The 17,519-nt window shown below is 39.8% G+C and overlaps 1 protein-coding gene across 4 annotated transcripts in view; it reads left to right on the plus strand.

Annotated features, from left to right (window-relative positions):
- OSBPL1A (oxysterol binding protein like 1A) overlaps window positions 1-17,519 on the plus strand; it is a 225,327-nt gene that overhangs the window by 78,671 nt on the left and 129,137 nt on the right. For 3 of the 4 annotated variants that reach the window (XM_050767790.1, XM_050767792.1, XM_050767793.1), the window contains 2 exons: window positions 1,729-1,851; window positions 9,776-9,857. In XM_050767790.1, coding sequence (XP_050623747.1) covers window positions 1,729-1,851; window positions 9,776-9,857 — 205 coding nt within the window. Of the gene's footprint in view, window positions 1-1,728; window positions 1,852-2,288; window positions 2,382-9,775; window positions 9,858-17,519 lie in introns of those variants that run through there. The other variant, XM_050767794.1, reaches the window with a different exon arrangement.

Consider the following 17,519-nt stretch of genomic DNA (forward strand, 5'->3'; position numbering starts at 1 on the left):
GGATTACAGGTGTGATCCACTGCAGCAGGCCTATTCTTATTCTTTTAAATCAAAGCAGTGTTCTGTAAACTAGTTCAACCATTGTGGAAAACAGTGTGGTGATTCCTCAAGGATCTAGAACTAGAAATACCATTTGACCCAGCCATCCCATTACTGGGTATATACCCAGAGGATTATGAACCATGCTGCTCTAAAGACACATGCACACATATGTTTATTGCAGCACTATTCACAATAGCAAAGACTTGGAATCAACCCAAATGTCCATCAGTGACAGGCTGGATTAAGAAAATGTGGCACATACACACTATGGAATACTATGCAGCCATAAAAAAGGATGAGTTCATGTCCTTTGTAGGGACATGGATGCAGCTGGAAACCATCATTCTCAGCAAACTGTCGCAAGAACAGAAAACCAAACACCGTAATGTTCTCACTCATAGGTGGGAATTGAACAATGAGATCACTTGGACACAGGAAGGGGAATATCACACACCAGGGCCTATTGTGGGGAGGGGGCATGGGGGAGGGATAGCATTAGGAGAAATACCTAATGTAAATGACGAGTTAATGGGTGCAGCACACCAACATAGCACATGTATACATATGTAACAAACCTGCACCTTGTGCACCTGTACCCTAGAACTTTAATAATAAAAAATTAAAAAATTAAAAATTTAAAAAAATAAATCAAAGCATTGTTCATAGACATATCTTGATTTTTTGGTAAACTATGTAAGAGGTTAAATAATCTATTTTCCAAAGTGGTAAACTTTGGCCCTGCAAAGAACTCTAAACAGTCTAACTCATGACTCTCCCAACATTTCATAAAATGGTAAGATTTGACCCTGAGTGTAGTGTAAGAAAATGAGGAAAAAGTAAGATAGGGTACTTTTAGGCCAAACATTCTTTTTTGTGAAATCACTGTTATTTTAAACATAGAGTAAAAGTTAAAGCATCAGGGCAAGTACTGGCTGTTTTAATATGACCTTAGTTTCTTGTGCTTCTAATTTGATAGTAAGTTAGTAAAATTGTGTATCTGGATCCATTATGATATAGTAACTTATTCTGTTAAGTTATAAAATTACATGTTCTTAATATTGAAAATGAGAACCTATAATTTTTTTTTTTTTTTGAGACAGAGTCTCACTCTGTCACCCAGGCTGGAGTGCAGTGGCGTAATCTCGGCTCACTGCAAGCTCTGCCTCCTGGGTTCATGCCATTCTCCTGCCTTAGCTTCCCCAGTTGCTGGGACTACAGGCACCCGCCACCACGCCTGGCAAATTTTTTGTATTTTTAGTAGAGACGGGGTTTCACCATGTTAGCCAGGATAGTCTCGATCTCCTGATCTCATGATCCGTCCTCCTCGGCCTCCCAAAGTGCTGGGATTACAGGCGTGAGCCACAGTGCCCAGTCAGGAGAACCTATAATTTTAAGTGACAAAGTTTTCTCTCGTTATTTAATTTCTGTAATGTGTTTGAATATTAACATTCATGAATATGTAAACTTATAGATGATTTTTTTAAAGTACTAGGAAAAGCTTTTATCCAGACATATCACGAACAAGAGACCCACATTGCTGTTTCATTATTGGTTGCTTCGCTTTCCTTTTTGAGGCCATAATATTTATTTCACTAGGTAGATTTTATGCTTATCATATCATTGTAATATTATCTCTTTGGAATAAAAGTGCTTTTCACTCTCGTTTAAATCCTTGCATGATTTCAGGACTGGCTGGAAGCAATAGAAGAACATTCTGCTTACAGCACTCACTACTGTTCCCAGGACCAGCTGACTGATGAGGAGGAGGAAGATATGGTTTCTGCCGTAGACTTGAAGAAATCCTTAGAGGTAAATAGGAAAATGTAACCTGACCTTTATAGCTATCTATGTCATACAAGTTTTATTAACAACTTTTTTTTTTTTAAGATGTAAGGTTTTGAAATTATGATTTCTAACAATAGAAATAGTATTGTTCTTTGCTGACTTACGTTGTGTTGGTAGTTTATGTCTGTCATGGTAATACTGTCAAATGCCTTTGTAGATATGCTCTGATGAGATGGACATGTGCCTTAAAGGCACTGTACTTTTTTAGGTGAAGCTTTTTACATTGCTGTTAACAGACTGTCATTCTGTTTGAAAATTGCTGCCAGGACGGGGAGCATGCATAGCTTGACTTGCTGCCCTTTATGACTTCACTGCAGATTTCAGAGTTTAAATAATGCAACCATAGTGATACCTTTCCTGGTCGGTAGGTTTCCTTTAAAACCACTTGTAATCTGTAGCTTGGTTGCTGAGAGATAAGGTAAGGCATCAATAATGAATGGAGAAGTCATCTGAAGTGACACCAGTGCCTTATCCCCAGAGGATTATCAGCATAGGTAATCGAAATGAAATAGGTGTTTTGAGAGGTCATCAATTTTCTGGCTGTACCTTTTATTTACATCTTGTATCTAAAAGAATGGGAATTGAGTTTGGAAGAATTAGAACTATGGACTGATGATGAGTTTCAGTCTGAATAATTATGTCAGGATGTATGAATTTGCCTACTAAATTTAATTTTTTTTGTCTTTATAAATTAAATGAGTTGGTGGCAAGATTTGAATGTTTCTAGTTCAACATTTTTAATGAAGTTAAATTCCCTAATACCTAAGGAGTTTTATCAACTTAGGGACCTATACATTTAAATATAAAAGGTATTTTGACTCTTTCAATCCCTAATCTTAATTTATGACGGAACATTAAAGAATTTGAACTCTCCCATGTTTGTCGAAGACATTCCCCGGAATTGCTGACAACTCTTTTACCATACTACCTCTGGTTTAAAGCCTAGTGTGTATGCGAGAACCATAAACAAAATTTTCAGATCAGTGGACTTTGCAAAAGTAACATCTACTACAGCATTTAAATAACATTAAAACTGGGAAAATATGGAAGATTTAACATATATGGCCAAAATTACATTAAAGAAGTAAAAAAAAAATAAAGATGCTAAATATTTTAACTTTCAGTTGGTATTCCCTAATTGAAAAGAAATCCTTCCCTATTTACCTATCCTCAATAAGAGGTAAATGATAAACCCTAGAAGGATTTACAAAGCATACTAATAGCTTTCCTAGGATTATGATAATTTTAAAAGTTTTTAAATGGAAGTTACAGGTAAAATAAAGGCATACTAACTTACATACCATTAGAAATATTTATTCTTTAGCATAATTTTCAAATTTTCAGGTCATCAACCTCGACTATATCTGTCAGTTTATTCCTTATTTTAATGTTTTGTTCACATGTTAACTTTAAAACCATGAAGGTTTTGCCTTTTAGGTTTTATTGCACCTAAAGTCAATGAGAGTTTGAGCACTATAGTATTAAGCACGTTTAGCTTTTGCATGCTCCTCTCCAACAGAGTTTGAATGCTAATTCTGTAAATCTTTTTTTTCTTTTCTTTTCTTTCTTTTTTTTTTTTTTGAGACAGAGTCTTGCTCTGTTGCACAGGCTGAAGTGCAGTGGTGTGATCATGGCTCACTGCAACTTCTACCTCGCGGGTTCAAGTGATCCTCTCGCCTCAGCCTCCCGAGTATCTGGGATTACAGGCCCACAACACCACACCCAGCTAATTTTTGTAATTTTAGTAGAGATGGGGTTTCACCATGTAGGCCAGGCTGGTCTCAAGCTCCTGACCTCAAGTGATCCTCCCGCTTCGGCCTCCCAAAGTGCTCGGATTACAGGCATGAGCCACCACGCCTGGCCAATTCTGTGAATCTTGATTCTGTCTTAACATCTGGAGACTGGTTCAAAATAGGTAAAATCTGAAATGAGCTTTGAAGTGTGTTGAATTATAGCTTGTTAGTAGACTGGCTCCAGGATGCCCTTCATTCTTGAGTTCTTAAGTTCCAGTGAAATTCAGGGGCCAATTTATGGAAAGGTCTATTCTTGGTACCTATGGACATTCTAAGGGGAATTAGGAATTCCAGGACTGATATACTCTAAAATCATCTGAATTAACAACAAAACTGATTTTATTTCCTTAACATGCTTTTGGATTAGTACACAGACCTATAAGAAATTAGCGAAAGGCTGAGGTGGGAGGATCACTTGTGCCCAAAGGTTTGAGTTCAGCCTGGGCAATATAGTGAGTCCCTGTCTCTTAGAAAGAAAGAGTGAGTCAGTTTTTCAGTACAAACATTTTTCAGTGAACATTGTCTTATACAATATGATTGTATAAGACAAATCCTAGAATTATTGACCTCGTGGTTGTTGCTGTAATAGCAACTTGAAAATATTTCAGAAATAAAAATTGGAAATTAGTCAAGCACAGTATTGGTATAGAACTGCACTGTCCAATATGATAGCTATTAAATATCCTGTGGCTATTTACATATGTGGCTATTTACATTTAAATTAATTAAAATTTAAAAATTCAGTTATTCAGCTGGGCACAGAGGCTCATGCCTGTAATCCTAGCACTTTGGGAGGCTGAGATGGGTGGATCACTTGAGGTCAGGAGTTTGAGACCAGCCTGGCCAACATGGTGAAACTCCCTCTCTACTAAAAATACAAAAATTAGTCAGGCATGGTGGTGGGCGCCTGTATTCCCAGCTACTCAGGAGGCTGAGGCAAGAAAATCGCTTGAACCCGGTGGGGCGGGGCGCACAGGTTGCAGTGAGCTGAGATTGTGCCGCTGCACTCCAGTCTGGGCAAAAGAGGGAGACGACTAAAAAAAAAATTCACGTATTCATTTTAACTATATTTAGCTACATATCAGCCACATTTCAAGTGCTCAGTAGCTACATGTGGCTACCACAGTGGACAGCGAAGATAATGAATATTTCCAGCATCATAGAAAGTTCTACTGGACAGCGCTGGGATAGGCTCTTAGATGCTCTGGGTGGTACTAGCAAAGTGGGGGTTTTATTTGTTGAAGATGTCTTGATTCTGTAGGATCTGAACTGCTTCTGTGTTACAAGAAGTGATGAGCAGGCCAGGCATGGTGTCTCACGTCTGTAATCCCAGTACTTTGGGAGGCTGAGGTGGGTGGATTGCTTGAGCCTAGGAGTTCGAGACTATCCTGGGCAACATGGCAAATCCCCATCTTAAAAATAAATTTTTTTTTTTTTTTTTAATTTTGAGGCTGAGGCTGCAGTAAGCTGTGGTCACACCACTGCACTCCAGTCTGGGCAACATGGCAAAACCCCGTCTCTACTAAAAATACAAAAATTAGCTGGACATGGTGGCCCATGCCTGTAGTCCCAGCTACTTGGGAGGCTGAGGTGGGAGGATCACCTGAGCCCAGGAGGTGGAGGTTGCGGTGAGCCAAGATCACACCACTGCACTCCAGCCTGGTTGACAGAGTGAGACCCTGTCTCAAAAAAAAAAAAAAAAAAAAAAAAAAAAAGCAAATGATGCTCGAGTTTAATCAAATGAGAAAATAATATAAGGCTTTTCTGATTTAAGAATAAATGATTCCCAAGGCGGGCAGATCACATGAGGCCAGGAGTTCAAGACAAGCCTAGCCAACATGGCGAAACCCTGCATCTAAAAATACAAAAATTAGCCAGGCATGGTGGTGCACGTCTGTAATCCCAACTACTCAGGGGGCTGAGGCACGAGAATTCGCTTGAACCTGCGAGGCGGAGTTGCGGTGAGCTGAAATCGCACCACTGCACTCCAGCCTGGGCGATAGGACCATAGAGCCAGACTCTCTCAAAAACAACAACAAAAAAAGAATAACTGATTCCCAACTAAAATAAATGTGCAGAAAGTTGCATGTACATCAATGTGGAGCTAATAAAGATTGGTACATCCATGCAAGAATGAGGCAGATGTATATATACTGATATATTTAAGATATACAGTTAAGTGAAAAGGACAAGGCATAAAATGATGTATCAAATATGATACTACTTGGGAGAAAAAACAGGGATGTACACATATATATTTGTGAAGATTTAGATCATTCAGGAAAGATGAGAAATTAGCACTTGTTGCTGCAGCTGAGAAAGGTGCAAAATAAGATTGTCAGGTGTGTGAAGGGGAATTACTTTTCTCTATATATCCTTTCATTTTTTTGTTTTTTATTTTTACTTTACGTAAATACATATTGCAAAGTGAAACACTAAGAAAGTTAGACAACAGGGGCATAATAATCGCCAGATGTCAGAAAGAATAAATGTGCTTTTGGATTGACTTAGGAAAGATAGAGTATGGGTTGTTTTTTTTTTTCTTTTTGAGACAGGGTGTCACTTTGTCATCCAGGCTGGAGTGCAGTGGTGTGATCACAGCTCACTGCAGAATTGACCACCTGGGCTCAAGTGATCCTCCTGCCTCAGCGTCGTAAGTAGCTGGGACTATAGGCATGTGCCACCAAGCCTGGGTAATTTTTGTTGCTGTTGTTTCTTTGTAGAGATTAGGTCTCGTTATGTTGCAAGGGAGGTCTCGAAATGCTGGGCTCAACTGATTCTTTCGCCTCAGCCTCCCAAAGTGCTGGGATTACATGAGTGAGCCACCATACCTGGCCAGAGTATGAGGCTATCTTTGAAGTGGATTTGGCTGGAGTTAGCAAGACTGAAAGATAAGTGCTAGGACACCACTACTTGTAATAGTGGCCATTTTCTGCAAAGAAGAAAGTGATTAGAGTTCTACAATCTATTATTTTTAAAGTTTGAATTATTACTGAAATATAATGTTTGCAGAAAAAAGGAATTCACTTTATGTCTTCAACTTGATGTATTCTGACAAACGTATATTGTCTGTGTAACCACCACTCCTATCAAGATAGAGAATATTTTCATTATGTCAAAATGTTGTTCCCTTGCTGCTCTTCCCAGATAATACCCTCCACTTCCATCACTGGCAACCACTGACCTAATGACACTGATATAGTGACAATGGCCTTACAAGCATGGTCAGTTTTCCTGTTCTAGAATTTCGTGTAAATGGAATCATACAGTATGTGCTCTTAGGTGTCTTTTTTCACTGTAATGTTGTGTGTATTAGTAGTTTCTTCGTTTTTATTGCTGAGTAGGTGGCAATCTGCTTCTGTGCTTAATTAACCAAATGTGGATTTTCTGCAGCAAATAACCTGGAATTAATTACTTCTCTCCTAGCCTATGCATTCCTCTCTAGCTATTCATCCCCTTGATATGCATTTTCGAGCTGCCCTGTAGGTTAGGGATCATAAGGTAATTAAACATTAGCTTAACTCACAAAACCAACAGCTAAAATTTTGGTTTCTCAGCAGGAGACCTGTGTTGTAAATGTGGCACAGGTGCTCACCTGGGGTAACTTCTGATCCCCTAGGCCCCTGTACCAATGGGTTTAATCCTTGTTCTTGTGTGCTTTCTCCATATAACTTGGGCAAAGTTAAAATACTGTTAAACTTTAGGTATTATAACATCGCTCATAGTGAGATTCCATTTATGTAGAATAAATAAATAGAAATTAAAACTTAAAAAGAGTCCCTGTATTAGTTCGTTCTCATGCTACAAATAAAGACATACCTGAGACTGGGTAATTTATAAAGGAAAGAGGTTTAATTGATTCACAGTTCCACATGACTGGAGAGACCTCACAATCTTGGCGGAAGGCGAAGAGGGAGCAAAGGCATGTCTTACATGGCAGCAGGCAAGAGAGCTTTTACAGGGGAACTCCCCTTTATAAAACCATCAGATCCTATGAGATTTATTCACTATCATGAGAACAGCACAGGAAAAGCCCACCCCTATGATTCAATTACCTCTCACCAGGTTCCTCCCACAAAACGTGGGGATTATTGGAGCTACAATTCAAGGTGAGATTTGGGTGCAAACACAGCTAAATCATATCAGTTCCTGACATAATGTCAATGGCATAGAAGTCAAGAATGAGAAACCATGTTGGACTCTGCAAAATATTAATAAGAATTAACTTTCATAAATTGATTTTTAGTTTTTCAAAATATAACTAGTAGCAACTAAGCAAATGGGAGACCATATTATGTTTTATTATATTAATAACCTCTGTTCTTTTTAGTATCAGTTAAAAAGCACTAAATTGTTTAGAACAAAAGACATAGTTTGTACCCAACTTAAAACAGTATGTATAGATTGAATCTTCTCCAGCTGACCTGTTATGTACCCTTTAAAACAAGTGAATCATCGATCAAGGAAATTTTTTAGTAACTGTTAGATGAAAATATGATTCAAGGGAAGATAAATGTGATTCATGTATTTGAAGATGATGCTACAGAAGGTGTTTCCTGCCTTTAATTATAACTTCAGGACAGATTCATAGTCTGCAATTGAAGCCATTGCTTACTTTTATGCCTCCAGCTTACTTTCATCATAGAAAGGAGAGGATAAAACAGTATCATTGACTTGCACATAAGCATATTATTAAATACGTATAGAGCAAGAATGATGATTTTCTATTAATAAATCATGAGTGATGCATTTGGCTGCAGTGCGTGTTTCGGTGCTTCTAGATAAACTTTTTCCCTGCCCCTCAACCTGTAATCACAGGCTGTGTCTGGAAAACTTATCAGGCATATATGGTGTTTTAGGTGTAGGTATTCTCCCCGCTCTCCCCACCAAGTGAATTATACATAGGTGTTGTTAGAGCCCTCAAAACAAAGGAGAGTAATACAAATTTTGAAGAGAACATTGCCTGTCACTAATGTGATAACATGAATAATTCTACTGTGGTTGAGTTGAGCTTTGTAAGCACTAAAAAATTTATAAGGTGAAATAGGAGAAAAGAGTATTTACTATTTACCTATGCCACCCTGACATACTGATGTATAGTAACTTTGATTTTGGGGGTGCAAAATGTTTTGTGATGGGTTAGCTGACATTAGGAGTGTTAAGTAGGGAAGTTTCATAAGGCTAAAGATACTACCTCTACCTAAAAGAATGTGATTTTACTGTTTGTAAGGTCAAGATTCTCAGAATAAATATTTTCTATTTTGATAACCAAGCAAATTTACAATGATAATTTCCTTGCTTGTTCTTCCCACCTCTTTAAAGGGAAATGGTATATAAAACTACCTTCAAAATGACATTTTTAATATAATACATGGATTTGACTCATCTTTCATTTTGGATTTCTAAATCTGCACTAACATGGGATGCAACTTTCATCATGAAATTCTGTATTTATGGTTTTTTTTTTTTTTTTTTGCCTTTAGGGATCTAAAAATGTAGAACTTTCAAATTACAAGGAAGAATGCTTTCTATAATTGACTTTACCTTATTTTCAGAAGCTTTGACACACTAAGAAAATGTCCTTTTTGGTCTGATGATGTGGGGGCTGTATGCACTTAGATTGCTGAACAAGAATCAGTTTGTGGTTTCCAAATGTTAGGACCATCTGGATTTTTTGTTTTTTTGAACAAAACAGTTTTTAAAATACATTTTTAAGAAATGCATTTTATAACTTCTTGATGAATTTCATCAGGCCTATTAAAAGTGTTAATAAATCAGAGAATTTTAATTCCTCAGATATACATGGCGTAATGAGATAGTAATAGTAACTGATGCAATTGTATGGTATCTACACAACAGATGTTGCATGTATTTAAAACTTAAAAATATTTATTTTTACTTTATACTTGATTAACTAAATGTTATATTCAGTTTACAAGGAAATTTTCTCTCACCTTTTTTTTCTCTGTAAGACATATGTCTCTTTTATGGTGTATCAATCTATGTACTGAAAGTTTTGGTAGAAACATTAAAGCATAAGTAATGTAAAAATCTTTTATTAGTTTGTTTTAATTTTGTCTTTTCTTTTTTTGCAGAAAGCACAGTCATGCCAACAGCGACTAGATAGGGAAATTTCCAACTTTCTCAAAATGATTAAGGAGTGTGACATGGCTAAAGGTAAACAAACAAGCACTATCCCTAAAATCACTCTTTAACACATAGGTATTGACCCGTTGTAGTTTTGTTTGACTTCATTTTTAAATAGTTTTTGGTTTTGAATTCAGAGTTATATTTGATAAAACTATTTTGAAATTCTAAAAGGGCATTTTAAAGTTTCTACTCACAGAGGATGCCTGCTTTAGAGATTAATGTTTTTATTCTTTTTTAAAAAAATAAATTTAAAGTTAATGTTTTTGGCCTGTAAATTAATTTTGGCTACAGAATGAGAATTCAGCTTATGAATCCCAGAAGACTTGGGTTTTGGAGTCAGAATGTCTAAAGCTTGAGGCCAGGCATGGTGGCTCATGCCTGTAATCCCAGCACTTTGTGAGGCCCAGGCACGTGGATCACATGAGGTCAGGAGTTCAAGACCAGCCTGGCCAACATTGTGAAACCCTGTCTCTACTAAAAATATAAAAATTAGCCACATGTGGTGGCATGTGCTTGTAACCCCAGCTACTTGGGAGGCTGAGGCAGGAGAATCGCTTGAACCCAGGAGACGGAGGTTGCAGTGAGCAAGATTGTGCCGGCGCACCCTAGCCTGGTGACAGAGCAAGACTCTCTCTCTCTCTCTCACACACACACACACACACACACGCACACACACACACACACACACACAGAATGTCTTAGGCTTGAATCCTTACTCTTCCACTTACTGACTGTTACTTTGAACAATACTTTTAACTCTTGCGAGTTTCACTGCCCTCATCCCTAAAATAAATAAGTTGATTGTTTTCAGGCCTTGGCCTTTTATGATTCTACAAATGTATATATGATCTTGTCTAGCTGATTATTAATCTTCCTTTCAATAATAACTTTTTATGTCTTCATTCTCTATTATGAGTTATCAGGAGTTGACTATAAATAGCCTACAAGGCCAGGCACAGTGGCTCACACCTGTAATCTTAGCACTTTGGGAGGCCAAGGTGGGTGGATCACCTGAGGTCAGGAGTTCAAGACAAGCATGGTCAACATGGTGAAACCCTGTTTCTACTAAAGATACAAAAATTAGCTGGGCATGGTGGCACATGCCTGTAACCATCTACTCGAGAGGCTGAGGCAGGAGAATTGCTTGAACCCGGAAGGCTGATATTGCAGTGACCTGAGTGCCACTGCACTCCAGCCTGGGCGACAGAGGGAGACTGTGTCTCAAAAAAAAAAACAAACAAAAGCCTACAAATCAAGCAAGCATTGAGAAAACGGTGCCTATTCTTGTGTAAATTAAAAAATTATGTTTTCTTAAACTCTTAACAGATGCTTAGACTTCAGCCATGATGCATATATAAATGACTTCACTAAAGTATAAATGATGTAGTTATTTGTGAGTTTATGATTAACTTTTTTTTTTTTTTCGAGATGGAGTCTTGCTCTGCCTCCCAGGCTGGAGTGCAGTGGTGTGATCTCGCTCACTGCAAGCCCCGCCTCCTGGGTTCATGCCATTCTCCTGCCTCAGCCTCCCGAGTAGCTGGGACTACAGGCACCTGCCACCACACCCGGCTAATTTTTTTTGTATTTTTAGTAGAGACGGGGTTTCACTGTGTTAGCCAGCATGGTCTCCATCTCCTGACCTCATGATCTGCCGGCCTCGGCCTCCCAAAAAGCTGGGATTACAGGCGTGAGCCACCACGCCCGGCCATGATTAACTATTTTAATGACATGTTAGTTTCCTTTAGTCGATTCCAAGATTCAGTTTCTGTATTTCCAGGGAATGTGAGGAAATGTTAATATTAGAGTAAATGGACCATAAGTATTCTGTATCTGTCCAAGTGTACCTATGGCATCCCTTTACTTCAGTTGAACCAACATATATTTTTATCAGCAGTGATAGCTTTGGGAAGGACAGTGGTTAGGTTATGTTGATTATTAGTTGCAGGCTGGAATATTATATTACTTAGCACTGTTCATTCTCAATGGCCTATGCCCCTATGCCTGCCTGGGGCTTTTCATGAGCCGCTCCCTCTTCTGGAAGGCTTTTCTCCTGAGTGGCGTAGTCACTCTCTTCCTTCCTTCCCTAGTCCTTTCTTCAAAAGGTGCCTGCACACGGAGACTTTTCCTGGCCTCCTGCGCTGGTTTGCTTCTCCTGGTTCGCTCTGTCCTGCTCTGTGTACTGCAGCCTCAGCCCTGGGGCTTCTTGGCCGTCGGACTTGTGATTGGATTCAGCAAATTGGAGGCTCTGTCCAGATCGTTTCAGGGCTTTATCTTCATTCCCTCCAGCCGGACTGTGGTTCCGCAGTGCTGCCGGGTTCCTCTACCTGGCCACTGTCCTGTTCTAGACTCTAGCTCTTGCTGGGCTTAGCAATACTGTCCTCTCCCCCTGTGCCAGGGTGTTAACTGTGTCCTGCACGGCAGTCTCTATTACTTCAACCCTCCTCACCTTTGCGAGCAATCTCTTTTTCAAATTCTTCTCAGTTAACGTTTTTTCTTTCTTTCTTCTTCTTCTTCTTCTTCTTGTTTTTTTTTGAGACAGGTGTCTCTGTTGCCTAGGCTGAAGGCAGTGGTGAATCTCGGCTCACTGCCATCTCCGCCCCCCAGATTCAAGCGATTCTCCTGCCTCAGCCTACTGAGTAGGTGGGATCACAGGCGCCTGCCACCATGCCCGGCTAACTTTTATATTTTTAGTAGAGATGGAGTTTCAACATGTTGGGCAGGCTAGCCTCGAACTCCTGACCTCAAGTGATCCACCCGCTTCAGCCTTCCAAAGTACTAGGATTACAAGCATGAGCCACTGTGCCTGGACCTCAGTTACCTTTGAGCAGGCCAGCTCTTGCCTGCTGAGACCCTGAGCTGATACCTCATCCTCTGAAGTTCACCTCCCCTCAGCACTTGTTACCCCTCTACCTTGCCGTAGTTTCTCTTTGTTACTTACCAGACTTCCTGTGAGCGTGTGTAGTTGATTGCCTGCCTTTCCCACCAGGATATAAACTTTAGGGCAGGGATTTTTACCTGTTTGCTGATTATCTGTGGTACCTCAACAAAACTTGGCGTGTGATGGGGGTCTCTCTCTCCTCTCTCTCTCTGGCTGTCTCTCTTTCTCTCTCTCTCTCTGTGTGATGAATGAGTGAATGAAATGAATGTCCTACTTGTCTAGCTTACATTTATACCTTAGATCTCTCAAACTCAGGGAGAAACAAATAATAAATTTCTGTCAAGTTAGTAAATTTAAAGATTGTACAAGTCAAAGAGACCTTTCAGAGACATGAAATAGGGAACAAACCATCAAAACTGTGGCATATTTTGCATTCTTTTGCCAAGAGGGATTCCACAGTTAATGCCACTGATTTTTATATCCTACTCCTCTCCCCTGAATTCTGCCTTTTTTTTTTTTTCCTGAGGCAAATCTTTGAGTAGTTCTTTCAATGGGGGTCTGTGAGTAGAAGAATTTCTACCTTATCTAAATCTTTATTTCACCCTCACTGGGTTATAGTTATCTTCCACTAGCATTTTGAAGATGCGATTGCAACTTCTTCTGACTTCTGATATTTTCTTTTTTCTTTTTGAGACAGAGTTTCGCTGTTGCCCAGGCTGGAGTGCAGTGGCGCGATCTCAGCTCACTGCAACCTCTGCCTCCTGGGTCCAAGTGATTCTCCTGCCTCAGCCTCCTGAGTAGCTGGGATTACAGGTGCGCCCGCCACTACGCCCGGCTAATTTTTAAATTTTTGGTCTTTTTACGTAGAGACGGGGTTTCACCATGTTGGCCAGGCTGGTCTCGAACTCCTGACCTCAGATGATCCGCCTCAGTCTCCCACAGTGCTGGGATTACAAGTAATCTCTCTGGGTTTTTTTGTTTTGTTTTGTTTTGTTTCTCTCCCCTCTTGTTACTGCAAAGATTTTCACTTTGTTTTTGGTATTCTGCAGTTTTATTCTGTCTCTGGTTTTGGATTTTGTTGTTCTGTAGCTTGCTTGAAACTCTGTTGTTTAATTCAAGGACTCATTTGTTATCTTTAAGTTAGAAAAGTTTTTAGCTATTATGTCTTCCAATTTTACTTCATCATTCTTTATATTCTCTCCTGCCAGAACTCTTAATAGACATATGTTGGGCCTTCTCGTTCTATCCTCCTACCTCATTTCTCATTCCATTTCTTTCTGTTGCATTCTGAGTACTTTTCTCAGATCTATTTTCTAGCTTTAGTTTCTTTCTCAATTTAGTCCGTTTTTCTGTTTAATCTTTTGACTTTGTACTTTCTAATCTTAGTGACTGTATTTTATAATTCTAGAAATTTTAGGCAGTGGTTTTAAAAAGTTGTTATTTTTCCCCATAGCGACATGTTCTTTTACATTACATGCATTTCTAATTTTATTTCTAATAACTTCAGACATATTAATTGAAAGCCTTTTTTTCAGAACGTTTTTATACGTGAAGTTGTTGCACAGCTAAGTCTTTTGTTTCTTCTGCTGAATGTCCATCACAATGGGTCATCACAAGATGGGCTTTATGGAGAGCTCATCTTCAGTGGAGCTTGTGGTTTGTTTGTTTGATTTTGTTTTGTTTTTGTTTTTCCTGCTTCTTGGGTTTGGAGGTGTCCATATAGAGTAGTTTTGTGTGTGTTGCTGTTGAGGCTGTAAAGGTTTCTCTGCTTCTGGGCTACTAGTTTTAAATTTGGATTTCATATCTAGGCATGCTACAAGCTAAGGGCTTCAGTTTCTCAGGTTTCTCACCCAGAGCTTAGGCAAGAAAGTGTTCTTCCCTGCATCCCTGAGCACAAGGGCAGTGTTCTACTCCCACTGTCACTAGGGGTCTGCCCCCTTACCAGGCCTTACCCACTTGATTTGGGAGGCCAAAGCCACATACCTTCCATTCATGTAACTGTAAAGCCTCATCTATTTTTGTTGTTGTTGTGGTGGTTTTTTGTTTGTTTGTTTTTTGGAGACAGAGTCTCGCTCTGTCGCCCAGGCTGGAGTGCAGTGGCATGATCTCGGCTCCCTGCAAGCTCCACCTCCCGGGTTCAAGCGATTCCCCTGTCTCAGCCTCCCAAGTAGCTGGGACTACAAGCACACACCACCATACCTGGGTAATACTTTTGTATTTTTAGTAAAGACGGGGTTTTATCATGTCACCCAGGCTGGTTTCGAACTCCTAAGCTCAGGCAATCCATCTGCCTCGGCCTCCCAAAGTGCTGGGATTAACAGGCGTGAGCCACTGTGTTCGACCGGGCTCATCTGTTAATCCTCTGGGTGTATGTTCTGTCTGACACCCACCTCTATGCTTGACCTTACTACCAGGCATCACTGGTTAGGCCTGTTGCATCAGCCTTGCCTTGTGTTTGTTTCTTTCTTTCTAGCATATCTGGGGATTTTATTCTTTCAAACTCTGCACTATGTTATTTTACCGATTTATTCGGTGTCTTTATGGATTGTGATTGAAGAGATGGTCCCATCAGCCTAGTCTGCCAGGTACCACCAGTGTCCCATGCTCTTTCTAATATAAAACATGTCAATACTCTACAATTTATATTATCTAGTATAAAGCAAACACATATATCCTTTTTTTTGTACATCGTCCTGTGTAGTTGACGTGTAGATAGTCCCTAACTTACAATAGTTCAACTTTACAATAGCGTGAAAGTGACATTTTCAGTTTATGGTGGATTTATTGGGATATAACAATATTGTAAGTTGGGGAGCATCTGTATTAACTTATTTGTGCCCAATAACAGCCCTATGCAGTATATACAACTATTCTTTCCATTTAACAGATAAGTTAACTGAGGCACAGGGAGCTTATATAACTTAAGGTCACAGAGCTTATAAAAATCAGAGTTAACATTTGGCTCTGGGCACCCTGGCTCCAGAGTGTGTTCTTAACCAATAAACAGGTTGGCATGGTGGCTCATGCCTGTAATCCCAGCACTTTTGGGAGGCTGAGGTGGCGGATCACCTGCGGTCAGGAGTTCGAGACCAGCCTGCCCAACATGGCGAAAGCCCATCTCTACTAAAAAATATAAAAATTAGCCGAATGTTGTGGCATGTGCCTGTAATCCCAGCTACTCGATCCTGAGGCAGGAGAATCGCTTAAACCCAGGAGGCAGGGGTGTTACAGTGAGCCAAGATCATGCCATTGCATTGCAGCCTGGGTGACAGAGCCAAACTCCATCTCAAAAAAAAAAAAAAAAAAAAAAAAAAAAAAAAAAACAGGAAAAAACAATAAACAGTCTAGAATGAATATCAAGAATTCAGTGTTGACCCCTGAACATTTGATCTAGGAACAAGAGAAGATTTGCAGATTTATAACCAGATCTACAATGTAAGGTAGAATTTGTTGAGGACGATTACATTAGCTTGGCTGTTATAGTTCAGGCGGTGTTTAAATCTTCATTGTCTTCTATTCAGAAGTTCAAGGGTAGAGTGGGATTGATGTAGAGCAGGAGTTTCCATTCCACAACAAAGAAATCTCCGTTTTTTGCTGTTGTTTTTTTCCTTCTCTTTTCTTGTCCTCGTTCTTTCAGTTCTTCATTACCAAAAATACATCATCAATTCACTCAATTTCCCAAGACCAAATTTTGGAGTCATTGTACTTCCTCTTTCTCCAAATATATTTTGTTGATTAGTTCTCCCATTCAAGTACTAACCAGGCTTGACCCTGCTTAGCTTCCAAGATTAGCTGAAATTGGGTGTGTTCAGGCTATAGCTAGTCAGTCCTGTCTCTTCATATCACTCTACTTTGTTTCTCTTCCTATGGCCCCCTACCATTATGCTAAAATAGGCCATAGCCATCTTTCCCATTGATTACCACAACTTCTTGGCTGACTACACTGCCTCCACTCTTTTTTTTTTTTTTTTTTAAGGCAGAGTCTTGCTCTGTCACCCAGGCTGGAGTGCAACGGCCAATCTCAGCTCACGGCAACCTCTGCCTCCTGGGTTCATGGGATTCTCCTGCCCCAACCTCCCAAGAAGCTGGGATTATAGGTACATGCCACCATGCCCAGCTAATTTTTGTATTTTTAGTAGAGACAGTGTTTCACCATGTTGACCAGGCTGGTCTCGAACTTCTGACCTCAGGATCCGCCTGCCTTGGCCTCCGAAAGTGCTGGGATTACAGGTGTGAGCCACGGCACCCAGTCCTGCCTCCACTCTTATGTTCCTTCTTTTACCTCCATGGAATATTCCACAGAGTAGTTAGATGCTTCTGAAACACAAATTGGAATTGTCACATCCTTAACAGAAGCATTCAGTGCCTTAGGGTATAATCTAAACTCTAAGTTGACTGACTTTATGACCTGTGCGTCTACTCACTTCAGCTGCTTCCTCTGTTAGCTATTCCTTCCTTCCTTCCTTCTACACTCTGTGCAGCAACAGTGACCTTTTCTCATGCTTGTGGGTCTTAGCATATGTTGTTTCCAAGGTAGGAAATCACTTTTTCTAGTCTTTTACATGTAGTTTTCAGAAACTTCTCCTTAACTTCTCTAAGACTAGGCTAAATGTTCTTACGTGTTTTCGGATCACCTTGCACTTTCTCTACCATAGCACTAGCCACTCTTTAATGTAATGCTTCCTGTTTCCGTTTCTCTCTCTGGGCAGGCCCAGCCTCCTCAGGTGTTAGAAGGGACAGGAAGAGCAAGCAAAGGTACAGGCCACAACAGTTGCCCCTATTCAGGTGTGTTTTACAGGGCACTGGAGAGC

This window comes from Macaca thibetana, chromosome 18 (assembly GCF_024542745.1).
Source record: "Macaca thibetana thibetana isolate TM-01 chromosome 18, ASM2454274v1, whole genome shotgun sequence".
Classification (NCBI taxonomy): Eukaryota; Metazoa; Chordata; class Mammalia; order Primates; family Cercopithecidae; genus Macaca; species Macaca thibetana.